At 43.4% G+C, this 14,956-nt stretch overlaps 1 protein-coding gene across 26 annotated transcripts in view; it reads right to left on the bottom strand.

Moving 5' to 3' along the window:
• Positions 1–14,956, bottom strand: part of MSI2 (musashi RNA binding protein 2) — a 600,705-nt gene that overhangs the window by 6,473 nt on the left and 579,276 nt on the right. For 17 of the 26 annotated variants that reach the window (XM_061605200.1, XM_061605201.1, XM_061605202.1 and 14 more), the window contains 2 exons: positions 5,723–5,931; positions 3,173–3,250 (listed from right to left, as the gene is read on the bottom strand). In XM_061605200.1, coding sequence (XP_061461184.1) covers positions 3,209–3,250; positions 5,723–5,931 — 251 coding nt within the window. In that variant the 3' untranslated portion in view covers positions 3,173–3,208. Of the gene's footprint in view, positions 1–3,172; positions 3,251–5,722; positions 5,932–14,956 lie in introns of those variants that run through there. The other 9 variants (XM_061605207.1, XM_061605212.1, XM_061605220.1 and 6 more) reach the window with 4 other exon arrangements.

Raw genomic sequence — 14,956 nt, 5'->3', positions numbered from 1 at the left:
AAACAGAAGCAGTCAGGGAACCAGTGCTCCAACAAGGGACTCTCTGCTTCCGGGCGCATACCACTACTTAAAGCTAAGAAAATGACCAAGAATTCTTCCTGGGGCTGTACGTATGCAAAAGGTCCCAAGTTCCATCTCCAGGTAAGGCTGGAAGAGAACATGGTCTGAAGCCCTGAAAAGTGGCTGTCAGCCAGCTTGGGCTGCACTGAGCCGGATGTGTCTGCCTCGGTATAAGGCAGCTTCTGATGTTCCCAGTGCCGCCACCTTTCCAAGGTCCTGTTGAGCCACACGGCTCCTCACAATTAAGATTCTGGATTAAACCCGTCATGCGTCATATTTTTAGATGTAGGAGTGACTTGGGAGGGAAGAGAACTTTGGTATCTCATAGTGCAATTCACAAAACTGCTCCACAGACGCCGAGGAGTGCATGAGCAGAGACGGCTGGCAAGGAAGGCGTGCACAGGCACTTGGTGGGGGTACCTGGGCTGCTAAACCATGGTTTATCAACTAGGGTGGGGTCTTTAGGTTTGAACCAGGACACTGTAAGATGTAAATGGACTTCACTTCTGAAGCTAAATGGACAGATGCTTCTTTGGTAACTCCATTTTAATTTGTGCAGGCTTCTGCAGCAATGGGCAAAACCAAAGGGTGTGATATGAATTTGGAAAAGAGCTGAACGAGTGGCATGTAAGTAGGTGACATGGTGGAATTAAGGGTCTTAAAGAATGCTTAAACAGCTACACTATAATTGCAATAACAACTTGGATATGGAAGTATTCACTATTTGAATCCCACCAGTACTTGATTTTTAATTTTTTTTAGTGGCTGCAGCAGATATCATTAGTGTGGATCAGCATAACTAAGAAAAGCAGCCTCTCTCAAAATAAACCTCTTATCTCAATCCATCCAGCTCTGCTGCTTCATTCGCTTCAACTGGCCTAGCCAGCCTGGTGACAAGAATGGACACCCTCCCACACATACACCTTACAGCAGGCCTCACATATCAAGATGTCCCCTGGAGGACCTCTCATAGCAAAGTCCTGCGCATAAGACAGCAAAAGTCATTTGTGCCAAAGCCCCATTGAAAACAGAATGAAACCAAAGTCACACTGACTTCAATAGGAGCTAGCCATGACTACCTTTTTGCTGGTTTGCACCCGCTCTGCTACGAGGCTTTGGATCTGTTTCACAACAAGCTCTCCCTCTGGAAACCCCTAGGTAGCCTTATGGGAGACTATCAAACACGATAAGGGCAGTTGATGGAAGCTACACAGCGGCAGGGCATAGCGGATGGCCCTTCTGAGTTTCTTTCCTCCTCAGTTTTCTTTTTTTATAAAGACAGACTTGAAACGCATTCTGAGGCAGGAAATCCCTGGTTCATATCTGAGTTCAGCTATGAACTGACCCAAGCCACCTCAGCCTCATCTGCTAAAGATGCAGTATGGGACTAACTACCTTGCAGGGCTGGGGTGAGGACTACTGACATAATATATGTGAAGCACTTGGGTGTACTCTAATGCTAAATACAATAATCATAATAATAATATGCTGGGGACCACATGGCTCAACGTGCTCTAAATGGGTTCTTGCCTCGTGTATGGTTGCCATGGTGGTTACGGCTGTAGCGAGGGTGGCAGGAGGTTAAGCGGCTTTTTAGCTCTTTATGCCATGTTTTGTTTTGTGAGTAACAAGACTATAACTGGGCCTGCTTTGCTATTCGTCATGTGAGACCAAATTGGTTCTCTCTTACTCGACCTCACTGCCAATCCCTGGGGTCATACTCCATAGGAACCGAGGAAGCTGCCTTACACTGCCAAGCCATTGCTCTGTCCAGCTCAGCATTGCCTACGCTGGCTGGCAGCCGCTCTCCAGGGTTTCAGGGAGGGGACACACCTTTCTGGCTTGGGGTGCTGTTGGGGATGGACCCTGGGCCTTTCTGCATGCCAAGCAGATGCTCTGCTCTCTCACCGAGTTAGGGCCCCTCCCAGCAGCATGGACTAAACATTCATACAGAATTGATGTATTTGGTACCTCTCTCCCATCATGGAACTCAAGAGAGCATTTCGGGGTTTCTCAGGCACTGACTAAATCAGACCCACTTAGCTTCAGCAAGTTTTTTTTCTTTTTTCAAATTTGTGCCCTCAGACCATGTCCTGAGTGTTAAGGAGCAAATCAGCTTTCATGAAGCGAGCTTGACTGTAAGGTGGCACACAAAGATTGCATTCCTACAACACCTGCCTGGTAAGAGAGAATCAAGGAGCATTGTTATGTATTTTGTAGGGGCAGGGAACAGATGCAACCTGAACAGCTTAACATCCTTTAGAGCCTTTTAAAAAACTTGTTTGTTCATGGCCAGCAAACATCAGGTGACTTATACCTATATTCATACCTCTGACATTCATAAATCCTGCCACAAGTAGCATGCCAAATTCGCCAAATTCCCCTAATTTCAGCAATTATTAATTTAATTCCATGCATTGATTTAGAATTCATGCGATTAGCAGCAAAACACAGCATTTACCACATTTAGCTATATAGGTATATAACCTGGTCATGGGCTGTTTATTAGGAGTTGTTTTACTGTTTAGACTAAATATTTATAGTTGGAAATATGCAAAAGACCCCACACAGTAGGGTGAAAACTAAGAAATCAGTTGAAAAGATAGGAAACAGGCAGGGACTCCCAGATAGGACATTAGTAAAAGCACCTTTCAGAAGTGTAGTGCTTTATTGCATGAAAACCAGAACTAAGTGCTGTGCCAAATACTGTAGCACAATAATTACTGTTAGTACCTTCACAGCAACTACTGCAAATTAAAATAATTCATTTTCACAAGTCTCTAGTCCACATTAATGGTACTTTTTAACAAGGTTTTGCTCCCAGAAGGTTGAGGCCTCCTTATCACTTCCCTTGGTATTTAAGTAATCAAAATGATTGCATAAAAATGATATAAATGTAAACATATTTTACAAAATTAGCTCAGGATCCCTTTGTAGTTTCCATCCCAGAAAACTGATTTTTAAAAATGAAATAAAATATAAAAAACATTAGAAGAAAAAAAATGACTTATAGACAAGTAGAAAGAATAGGGTAAGAATGTAAACTATATATATATAAATGGCAAAAGATAAGGGACATGGTAGAAAATACAAACACTATATACTGGAATACCTCCAAGTGAGATGGCAACCAACCCTGTGTAACGTTTCAATGGTATCCATTTGTAAAAGCCGTTGCAATCAAAGGCCCCTAAAATTGTACAATTGTTAATGTCATCAGTGTGATACATGGGAAGAGTTGGTGATTTTTATTTATTTTTTTGCATGAATTTATCAAAAGTCTCAAGTGTGTGGTGCCAGCATGAATATTTAGAAAAGCTGCCATCTATCCTGCTAACATCTCTGTGGATTCAATTCTAGGGATTCTTTTCTTAAAAGTAAATTTGGAATAGCGTTTCTTAAGCTGCTGTTAGTAAATGGATGGTGTGAAATATCTTAAAAAGGCAGCTATTTTCTGCAGAATGTTATTGAACGAGAAATTAAAGAGCCAGCTGGGTGCAGGTTCACACAAAATAATTTAAAAGGCCACATTAGTGCAGACAAAGCACAATGTTGAGTGCTGTATTATTCTTTGGAAACCAAGCCACTGCAAAGGTCAACAGCACACATGCTTTCAAGAACAACCTGATCTGTTTCTTTAGGCAAAAAATGGAAATTAGGGATGTTATAAATTGGTGATAGATGGCAGTTTAGACTGATGTAGGACTTAACAAAATAATATGCATTTCACCGTTCAGCTGATCCAAAGAGAGTTGCAAGTTACTCAGCTGACATTGCGAGGGGAGTGGAATTATACAAAAATATATCCCAGTGTTAACTTTATTTTTTTTAATGCAGTAAAATAATTTACACTGTGATACTTTGTCTGCACTTTTCGTGTTGTTAATTAGGATATATCTATAGATATATTAAAATGGTAGGAATCTTCCACATTTGGCTAAAAAAAATTGGTTAACTGGCCACCACCAGTGTCAGACGTTCATGCTAACACTGACAATTGAACACAGCAGAATTGGGATGAGGGGAACATTGCATGCACATTTGTTAAGCAAAATTTCCACTCCCAAATTAGTAATTTTCCGCTTCCAAATTACTAATCACACCACATTAATACTAAAACAACTTGTACTTGCTTGAAAAAAAAATATGTTGAAAACTTGCTATCATTTTTGCAGATGATCAAATTAAAAGCAACAACTTCACTTCCTTATAAATGGATTCACATTACCATCTCAACCACCACCACCCAATACATTTTCCAGCTTCTAAAGACATATTTGATCATAACTGAACACAAAATACTGGTGCATATGGACATCTTGCCTCAGGATGAGGAAAAGAGTCCCTTGGTGGAGGGAAATTTTCTAATCTGGTTATGTGAATCCATACTCCATGGCTACTACAGTACAACTTTCTATGCTAAATGTTGCCATTAGCACTTAATTTCTAGCCCAGCTAAGATTTAAAAACACATTGAATTTGAACATTGCAGTTATAGGCCATTTTAAAGTAACAGGAGTGCTCCTGCAAAATCGTTCCTGTGTTTATTCATGCATCTCCTTTTGACAAAGGCACAGGTACGCCGAGCTTCTCCCAGATTCTTGGGAGCATGAACAGAGCTTATAAACCTTTCTAAGGCCACATTCCACCATTATTCCACTTTAAACAGTCATGGATTCTCCCAAAGAATCCTGGGAAGGATAGTTCGTGAAGGGTGCTGAAAGCTGTTCGAGGACTCCTCAGAGAGCAACAATTCCTAAGAGTTTTCTGGAAGGAGCTCTGTGAGGGGAATAGGGGTCTTCTAACAGCTCTCAGCACACTTCACAAACTACACTTCCCATGATTCTTTGGGGGAAGCCACGACTGTTTAAAGTGGAATAACAGTGAAATAAATGTTTGGTGTGAATGTGGCCTAAGGTATCTTTTGGATATAGAAGTGCAGGAGTACTTGGGTGACTTAAAATCAGCTCAATTTGTTAGTTCTGGCTTGTATTCTGAAGAAAACGTAAGGCCTCCTCTGGAAATTAAGCACTCCGGTCATTGCAGGATTGTGGCATTCATTCTCTTTCAGCTGCTTGAGTGGGAGCACTAAAGTATCCCACTTGGGTAAGATTACTGTAGAGAGATCGTACAGGTTTTCTTAAATAGAAGAACACACACCTTGCTGGAAAAAATGTTTCGTGTGCTATGTATCAGTAGAAATATCTCCCCCCCTTTACAGAAATAAATACATGGTGAAACCTCTGCTAAATGGATCAGCAGCTGATGTATATCTGAACTAGGGGAGCACAACGCATGTCTGGTATCTGGCAAAAGATCTGACTATAAGGTCTGTCTGAAGGCGGTTTTATTGTACTTTGCAAGGCAAGAGTAACAGTTTGCTGTTACTACTATAAAAAACAAATGGGATGCTTCAGTTATATGGGCTCCATAGAGGATACTGGGGCAGAGGAAGAGATTCAATTTAGGTTCTAATTCACATGGCAGGCAGGAGTCTTGGAGCGTGTGGTTTTGAAGGCCTATTAGTAAATGGAGTAGTAGGTTATGCAGAAGAGCATCTCCTGACAGCCAGAGGGGGAGCTGCACACTGCCGACTAACGCCACTCATTTCAGACCCCAAGACGCTAAGAGAAGAAACGGGAACATGAAAAAAACTACTTACAGCAATTCCATGCCCAAAGCCGGAGCCAGGCTGGGGGCTGGCAGCACTTATGTAGTTACCAACACCGGAGTCTTGACTGGCTGTACCGTAGAGGTCTGCAACGGGACCCGGGCTGTTTGCCCCTGGAAATCCACCGGGTCGGGCCGGGTTGGAGCCTGCCGGGGAAGCGGGTGCGCCAAAATTCGGTTGAGCACTGTAGCTATTCAAGACTGGTGTGCAGAGAATAAAGCTGGGTATGAGGCCGGAAGCCAAGCATGCACAGTTATTACAAAGCCAAACACTCAAAAGAAAAAAAACAAACAGCCTAGGTCCAACTTCTAACACGTAACCAAGGCCATGCGATAGGAGAGCAAGTACTCAATAATAGTCAGCCCATACTACTAAGAAGCTTGGAGCTCCAAATATATAGAAATATGTATAAAGAGAGAAGGAAAAAAATCATTCAACACACTACTGCAACCAGAGACTGTAGGTGCTCAGTTCCACCAAATTATCACAAAAATATATATTTTCCAACATCTGATTTGATGCTCATGCAGTAGTAAAACGAGTTTTCTAGATCTGGGCACGTCGAGACAGCATTCACATCCCATGCAAACTACAAAGGAACTAGTTTTAGACTACACATTGTGTTAATATTGATATTAAACATTGATAAGCAAAGAAAGAAAACCGTTTTTTGGATCCACTGAAAACTTTCAGATGAAATATAGACATATCTATCCTGCCCGCCCACCCACTTTTAGTTCTCAAGATACATGAAGATTGGGAGGTTTGAAATGTTTTTCTTTAAATAAAACAAAGAAACAAACAAACAAATGATATGCAATGGAACATTTGGGAGTGTTTTAGGTACTAGAGGAGGTTGTTTGCTTTTCCTCCCCCTCTTAATTTATAGTAATGAGTGCCTGCCTCCATCTCCAACACTATTCTTTGGGTGCTACCAAAATACATGAAGAAATAAATAGCTAGAAGCAGAAATAATCCTGTAAGGCTAGTTCCGTCCATTGGAAGCCCCATGGCATCTCTTTTTTATGATATGGTAGAAGTGAAACTAGCAGATTTGGAGGAGGAGGAAGACTCAACCAAAGATGGTTTGCTACAGAGAGAGAACTGTCAGCTTTAGCCTGTGAGACCATCCACCTTTCTTCCCGACCATATTAAGACAAGCAGTGCTATTTCTCCAGCTGATCGTTCTTGACCTTTCAAATTCTATTGCTTAATTATGCTGAACAAGATGCTCTCAAATTGCTCCCACTATAATGCAAACCCAGAAACTTATGTTCTAGCAAGGCTGTTATGAAATAAACCTGTGCTGTTATTGGTCTGTTTGCAATGCCTAGAGATGTTTGAGTTCTAAAGTAATTGGTGGAAGTCTTTGAAAAATGCTTGTAAAGAAAGAAGGAAATACAAAAAAACCCACACATGGGCCCTCTGACAACTACAAAACACCATTCCCCATATATGCCTATGCAAAGTGAAATGGCAGCGTGCAACATTGTGCCCAGCCTTTCCACAGCTTTGAATTTTTCAGTTCAATAAAGATGCAAGCTTGCAAATTTCCCCAGAGGTCAACATGCCATGTTGCCTGGAGGTATAGTTGGGAATCCTACCTCATCCGCTTCCCGAAGTATACTGTTGGTGAGTAATACGTCCCTTGGCATTTCACATTAGTTTCTGTCTGCAGCTTGCAAGACTCACAACAACACTTTTGAGTTAAACAGTTGCTTAGAGAAACTAAACAACACTTCTTGGAAATGAGGGGAATCTTTCTAGCTTTAACAAACACCCGTTTTTAAAAAAGACTGAAAAATTACACGTTACAGACGTGGTACACCTTGAGGAACGGAACTCTGGAAAGTCCTAAAATAAAGGCTAGTCCATAAATGTGCAACCACTCCTGGAATGTTCCAGTTGGGCAACAAATGGTACAGCAGTGCAGTTGGGACAGCTGACGTGCCACCCATAGCAAAATCGTTTTAAATACGAACCTAGTAGAGACAAAATGACAAGTGTTGGGGAGTGTTGTGCAGCAGTATTGCTTGTGTTTGGCAGAGGGAAAGGGGATCACAATTGGCTTGGGGTGGGGGAGAAAGACCTAGCAAAGTAACCACATTTGCAGTGGCAAAACAAAGCAAAAAAATATTAACGATTAAATGTCAGGCTAACATTTGGCATTCTCACTCATGGAGAAAAACATCCAGCTGAAAAACATTCAGAGGCTCTTTATTAACTTGCTCAAGCAGACTTTTCTTTTCCGGTTCAGTAAAGTGGATACAGGCCTTGCTGACAGCTCACCGGAAAGCCTCGGTTACCCAGGCAAATAAATGCTTCAGCTTCTGAAGTGAGTGACGCACAGAGCCTCCATGTAGAAGCTGCTTTAAATCACACCATATGGAGGCTGCCTCGGTGTCAGTTAGGGGTGGCTGTTCTGATAACATGAGGAAACGCAGCACGATGAGTAGCTCCAAAGGCAGTTCAAAATGGCTACCACACGGGCCCTTGCTGTGCAGCTGCCCAGATAGTGAAGCGGTCTATTTCAAAGAAGCACAAGGACTTTGGAGGGGGATGAAGGGGCGGGATATAATTATTTTTAGTTGCCTCACTGTGGTGTGGCAAAGGAACTGCTGAGTAATGACTCAGGAATTATTTGCTAGTTACCAAAGCAAGTGCAATTCTGAAAAACAGTTCCAACACCAAAACCATAGACAACCTTCTCAGTTGATGGAACACAGGGCCCATGTGTTATTTTGGCTTCTCTATCTCCGCTCAGGCTTGTTGATAGGTATAGGTGAACCTATCTTTGGGGGCCAGAGCTCCGAGGTATGATTGCCACACCAGTCAATTGGCCAGTCATATATGGCAACTTGACCACCTATTCTTTAATCATGGTCAAGATCATGTCAGCAACTCAGCTTCCACTGGATTTACACAATCTCTTCAAAATGACATCCACCATCTGCAACCATCATAACTAGGAAGAGCATATCTGCTGTGCTACTAACAAAGAGCTAAATAAGCTCACTCACTCTGCCAGGGGAATTCTAGAAGATACTGATAGGAAAAAATCATAGTTAATGGGAATAGCAATTGCAAAACAGATGATTTGCAAAAATCGTGAGGGCATGTATCAGATTCCAGAGTCTGGGGGCTTTTTATTTCTGTGTTCAGTTTTCTTTTCCCTGCCCATCCCATTTTTGGCCTAATTATTTTAGATTGTAAATGTTTAAGGAACAAGAACAAGCCTTCATAGTGCTACTGCACACCTTCAGATATACTCACTCAGCCCTCCAAGCAGCCTTGCAACCAACTGTTGAGAATTCACTACAAGATGTTGAAAAGTCCCCTTTCATAGTTGTGAAACACACACACACACACACAAGTGATACATTAGAATTTGGTTGTGAAGTCTGAACAAAGAATGTTGTCTATACAAAGTCAAGGGTAATTTCCCATTGTTTGAACATCATTTTGATAGTTCACTGTGATCACAGATTTGACTACAGGAAAACTGCACAGCACAAAAGCACACCCACTGGGATATTATCTTGTAAATGCACTAGAGGAATATAAGATGTCTCATCTCCTTTGTTCACAACCTACTAAATGAGTTGTAAAAACTTCAGAGGAGCACTTGGGGACGCTGTTATAGAGCTGATGGTTTGCAGTAGACCCAATGCATTAGAGAAGACAGGTCTTGGAACTGCCACAGAGACCAAACACCATGCAGAGACTGGCTTTTCATCAAAATGTGCTGCTAAATACACTTCTCCAATATGAGCACCCTAATCCCTCTAAGACTTCAGAAATACTGCAAGTTAGATGTGAAATAATCTCAAATAAGGAAGGTAGCGATCTGATATGCTTATTTAAGATTTGTTTCTAAAATACACAAGAAGAGAGAGGAAAATGAGAAAATGCACCAACATTTAAAGCTCAACACCTGGTTTAAATTGAACCACAAAAAGTAGAAGCCAACCAGAGCTGCTGGTTTTTTGTAATAAGGTCCAGGAGGCTTTGCAACTGAGGTGAAGTTGGGAGCACAGAGAGAGATGCAAGTGTGTTTCTCCAAGTTTGGCCTGTCATTAAGATGCAGTCTGGGTGAATTTGATCAGCAAGCAATGGAACTCAAAATGTCCCCTTGCTTATTCACCACACTCCTTTGACCAGATGCAACGACAATGACTGATGAGGCCTCTTAGTTGGCTCATGGTATTCATTCTGGCACAGTTACCTCATTGGTATCTGGAGAGTGTGTCTTGCATCACTGACCCTTCACATCACTGTTGCCTGAAAAGCTGCAAATCCAATGTATAGGCCCTTACAAAGAAAATGCTTCTGCACATACAACTTTGTGGCACTAAAACAGCAGCTTATACAGCTATATGTTGCATATCCTGTGATTTCTTTTGTCTTTTAATCTGAGCCCAAGGGGAAGGGGGGGAGAGAAGCATTTCCAGCCAAAGCTCTGTACAAGGTTCTTCCACCTCATTCTTCTCCAAACTATGCGGAAAAGTCAACCATTGGGGGGCAGCATGTCTCAGGTCCAAGACAGCATGAGATAATGCTATATTCAAAGCATTATTGGTTTGCAGCGCTGGTTGACATTCCAGTCTTTGCAGCAATCCTTAAGCCAGTCCAAGCCTACTGTTTCTCCAGGAATTGATTGACTCTCTTAAAATTCAGAATTGAGCATGTGTCCATTCTTCTTTGGGACCATGAAGAAGATAGAGAAGATGCCCTGTTCCTTGGAAGAAACCAGTTTAATTGTATTGATTTGAAGATGCTGAAAACCACTGCACAACCTTGTCCCTGGGGACTGCTTGGAATTCCAGTCCATCACCTTCTTGCACTGTCTCTTGCCAGACATTGGAGATGTGTAGCAGCTGCCCCCTCACCATGTCTGGGGCCATCTGGAGGATGATGACTTCTTTGCATTGCATGGGTTATCTGGTCTGGACTTGGGTCTATGTTTGGAGGGCCGTTGCCATCTGTACTTGGGAGTTTCCAGGAAAGCAACCTGAGGGGAGAGCTACTCTGAAGGAGCAAAAAGCTGTGCTTGTTTAAAGAGACACTTCATCTCTTTTTTTCTGGGTAGTGGGCATAGCCTTTTGATCCTTGATCTTGACCAACACTATGTCCAGGGGGTCGCCAAACAACTGTCTGCCTGAGAAAGGCATCCCCGCCAGGATGGTCTTGGATTTGGAATTGACTGCCCAGTTCTGGAACCATAGAGTCCTTCTTGCCACAATGTCACTTACTTACAGCATTTATACTCCACCCTTTAGCCAAAAACGCTCGGAGTGGCTTACAAAAGACAGTTCTAATATCGTCCCTGCACTCAGGCTCGCAATCTAAAAAGACATCATATGAGGAAAAAATAATTGGAGTGAGGAGGAAAAAGCAACTTCAAGCACAAGTTCTTAAAAGTTACAGCTGATATGAGTGGAGGCTCTGGCTGTCTTGCTTTGACTGTCTTGCTGTCATGGCTTTTGTTCCCCATTGCAGGGTGTCCAGGAAGACGTCTGCCATGGAGTCCGAGGCCACAGAGATTTCTTGTAGCATCTTAAGTCTCTCATTGTCCAACTGGATATTCTTTTGAAGACTGTCCCATATTAGAGTGTAAAGTGATGCATGTTGGGGCAAAAAATCTTAATTTCACATATACATTCATGGGGTCTGAACTAGCAGTGCTTGACCAGGAACAAAACCTTGGGGTTGTAGTGGATAGCTTGATGAAGATGTTGACCCAGTATGTGGCCACTGTGAAAAAAGCAAATTTCAGGCTAGGGATCATTAGGAAAGGTATTGAAAATAAAACTGCCGATATCATAACGCTGTTATACAAATCTAGGGTGCAACCACATTTGGAATGCTGTGTACAGTTCTGCTTGCCTCAGCTCAAAAATGGTATTGTAGATTTGGAAAAGGTTCCAAAAAGAGCAAGCAAAATGATCAAGGGGATGGAGCAATTCCCTATGAGGAAAGGTTGCAGCATTTGAGGCTTTTTAGTTTAGAGAAAAGGCGGGTCAGAGGTGACATGATAAAAGTTTATAAAATTATGCATGGTATGGAGACAATGGATAGAGAGGTAAGTTTTTCTCCCTCTCGCAACACTAGAACTCATGAACATCCAATGAAGCTGAATGCTGGAAGATTCTAGACAGATAAAAGGAAGTACTTCTTTGCGCAGCACATAGTGAAACTATGAGACTCACTCCCAGAGCAATGTGGAGGGCTTTAAAAGAGAATTAGACAAATTAATGGGAGAAAAGGCTATTAGCCTTGTTGGCTATGCTCTGCCTACAGTCAGAGACAGTATGCTTCTGAATACCAGTTGCTCGAAACCATAGGAAAGAGTGCTCTTGTGCTCAGGTCCTGTTTGCAGGTTTCCTACAGGCATCTGGTTGGCCACTGTGAGAACAGGATGCTGGACTAGATGGGCCACTGGCCTGACCGAGCAGGACTCATGTTTTTATGTACTATGGAGCAGGGCAAGGAGGCCTCTATTTGACAACTGTATTAAGTCTGCTGGCCACTTGTACACATCTGACATCAGTAGGCTTTTGAGGAGAGAGCTGTGATGGGGTATTGACCTTGGGACCAGTCATGTTCTTCACATCGTCTTGTAGTCTGTAAAATCTGTCACAACGGTGGTTCAATTTGGACTTGACCTTGAAGATTATGTCCTCCAAACTTATTGGCATTGGCATAGCTTGGGCTGTGGGTGGAGTGGATGGGGAAAATTCAGCTGAGTCTCACAACCTGGCCTCTTGTCCTAATGGTTGAGATTCTCTCCCCACTGAGTCGGCTGCATGGAGTCCAGGGCCCTGGTTATCAGGGTATTGAAGGCTTCATGCTGGAATTGCATCTCCAGGGCATGCCAGTCTTTGGGTCTCTGTCCTTCAGAGACCTACCCCTCCTCCCTGTTCTCTGGTTAGACTCGCTATGTGAAGGTGAAATGGAACTATACGCAGAGGCCAGGTGCTCCTGAGGCAAAATCTTTTCCAGCACTGCATTATGGTGCTTGCTGGCCAGAATTGGGGGTTGCACTCTTGAGGGAGTCCCTCTGTCTTTTGCCACCCCTTGGAGATTAGCTTTGTCTAGGGTTCCTTCCTCCCCTTCCCACCACAGGACATTCCTACAGGAGGAGGAAAAGCAGAGCTTGCTGGAATAGGAGGCAGAGCAGGACTTGGAACAGGATCTGTACCTTCTGCTCTGATCCCTGCTGCAGCACCTAGAATAGGCGTAACAGTAGTGATGTTCTCTCCTATAACAGCTCTCCTTGCAGGGACTGCGAGGGGAGCTATGCTTGTGCTTCTGGGCCTTTGTCCCCCTCCTGTGCTTTCTGCAATGCTTCTTGATGGTGACTACATCAGATTCCAGAGAGGCTTTTATCCCCCAAGGATGAAGGAGGAGGAGGAGAAAGGGGTAGACGAGTGTTTCCTGCCTTCCTAGAACTAGACCCCCAGCATGGGATAACTATCTGGCACACTGGGGGACAGTGAGGAGGAAATGAGGCACACCTCCTGGGGGAGGGGGGAGAAATGAGATACACCTCATATGGGACAGAGATGGCTTTGGTCACCTTGGTGGATGACCTACGCAGAGAACTGGACAGGGGGAGTGTGTCTCTGCTGGTTCTACTGGACCTCTCAGCAGCTTTCGATACCATTGATCATGGTATCCTTCTGGGCGGCCTTGCCGAGTTGGGACTTGGGGGCACTGTGTTACAGTGGCACCAATTCTTCCTGGAGGACTGAACCCAGGTGGTGGTACTGGGGGACTCCTGCTCGACCCCTTGGCCATTGACCTATGGGGTCCCTCAGGGTTCCGTTTTGTCCCCCATGTTATTCAACATCTACATGAAACCACTGGGAGAGGTTGTCCGGGGTTTGGGGTTCGGTGCCATCAGTATGCTGATGACACTCAACTATTTCTCTTTTCCACCTGAAGCCAAGGAAGCCGTACAGGCCCTAAACCAGTGTCTGGCATCAGTGATGGACTGGATGAGGGCAAACAAGTTGAGATTAAATCCAGACAAAACAGAGGTATTCCTGGTCAGTCGGAGGGCAGATCAGGGAATAGGGATTCAACCGGTGCTGGATGGGGTCGCATTCCCCCTGAAGTCTCAGGTTCGCAGTTTGGGTGTACTCCTGGACTCAGCTTTGAATTTGGAGGCCCAGATTGCTGCTGTATCCAGGAGCGCATTTGCCCAATTAAAACTGGTGTGCCAGCTGCGCCCGTTCCTGGAGCTACCTGATCTGACTTGGTTACATCCCGCTTAGACTACTGTAACGCGCTCTACGTGGGGCTGCCTTTGAAGACTGTTCGGAAACTTAAATTGGTACAAAGAGCTGCAGCCAGAGTGCTAACCGGGGCTGGTTACAGGGACCATACAACTCCCCTGTTACAACAGCTCCACTGGCTGCCAATTTGTTTCCGGTCACAATTCAAAGTGCTGGTTTTGACCTACAAAGCCCTATACAGCTCAGGTCCAGACTATTTGACAGATCGTATCTCCCTACATGAACCCGTCCGGGATTTGAGATCTTCAGGTGAGGCCCTTCTTGTGTTCCCCACACCTTCGCAAGCACATATGACGCGGACACGAGATAGGGCCTTTTCGGTGGCCGCCCCTAGGCTGTGGAACTCCCTTCCGAGTGAGGTGCGATCAGCTCCCTCCTTGCCGTCTTTCCGGCGACAAGTAAAGACTGTTTTATTTCAACGGGCATTTGGGATAGAGAACAACCAGGATTAAGTGTCATAGGTTTGGTGATTATATGATTTTATTATTTTAAATTGTCCGCTGTTTTTAACCTATATTTTATGGTTTTAATTTTTCTCATAGTTTAATTCTTTTTTTAATAATATACTCTGTATGTTTAATGGTGTTGTTTTTAGTTGTAAGCCGCTCTGAGTCCTATTGGAAAAAGGGCGGGGTAGAAATAAAGATTATTATTATTATTATTATAAAATTATTATTATTATTATTATTATTATTATTATTGGGCTTGACAAGCTGGGGGGACACCAAGATGAGTAAGAAGTTACTAAGAAGCTCCAAGAGAGGAGGGTAGATGCTTTAATAATTTAACTTACAGTTCACTAGAGATAGAGGAGTAATACATTTAAAATGGATTTATACATGGAATTTGGCAGTTCCAACCTCACTGAGCTTTGCCCACATCAGACCATCTGTTGCATTGAGTGCTGGCTGATGTCTGAGTTGCT

The sequence above is a fragment of the Rhineura floridana genome, chromosome 21 (genome assembly GCF_030035675.1).
Source record: "Rhineura floridana isolate rRhiFlo1 chromosome 21, rRhiFlo1.hap2, whole genome shotgun sequence".
In the NCBI taxonomy this organism is placed as follows: Eukaryota; Metazoa; Chordata; class Lepidosauria; order Squamata; family Rhineuridae; genus Rhineura; species Rhineura floridana.
Note: the sequence above shows the minus strand (reverse complement) of the source record. Positions and strands in the feature narration are given on the sequence as shown.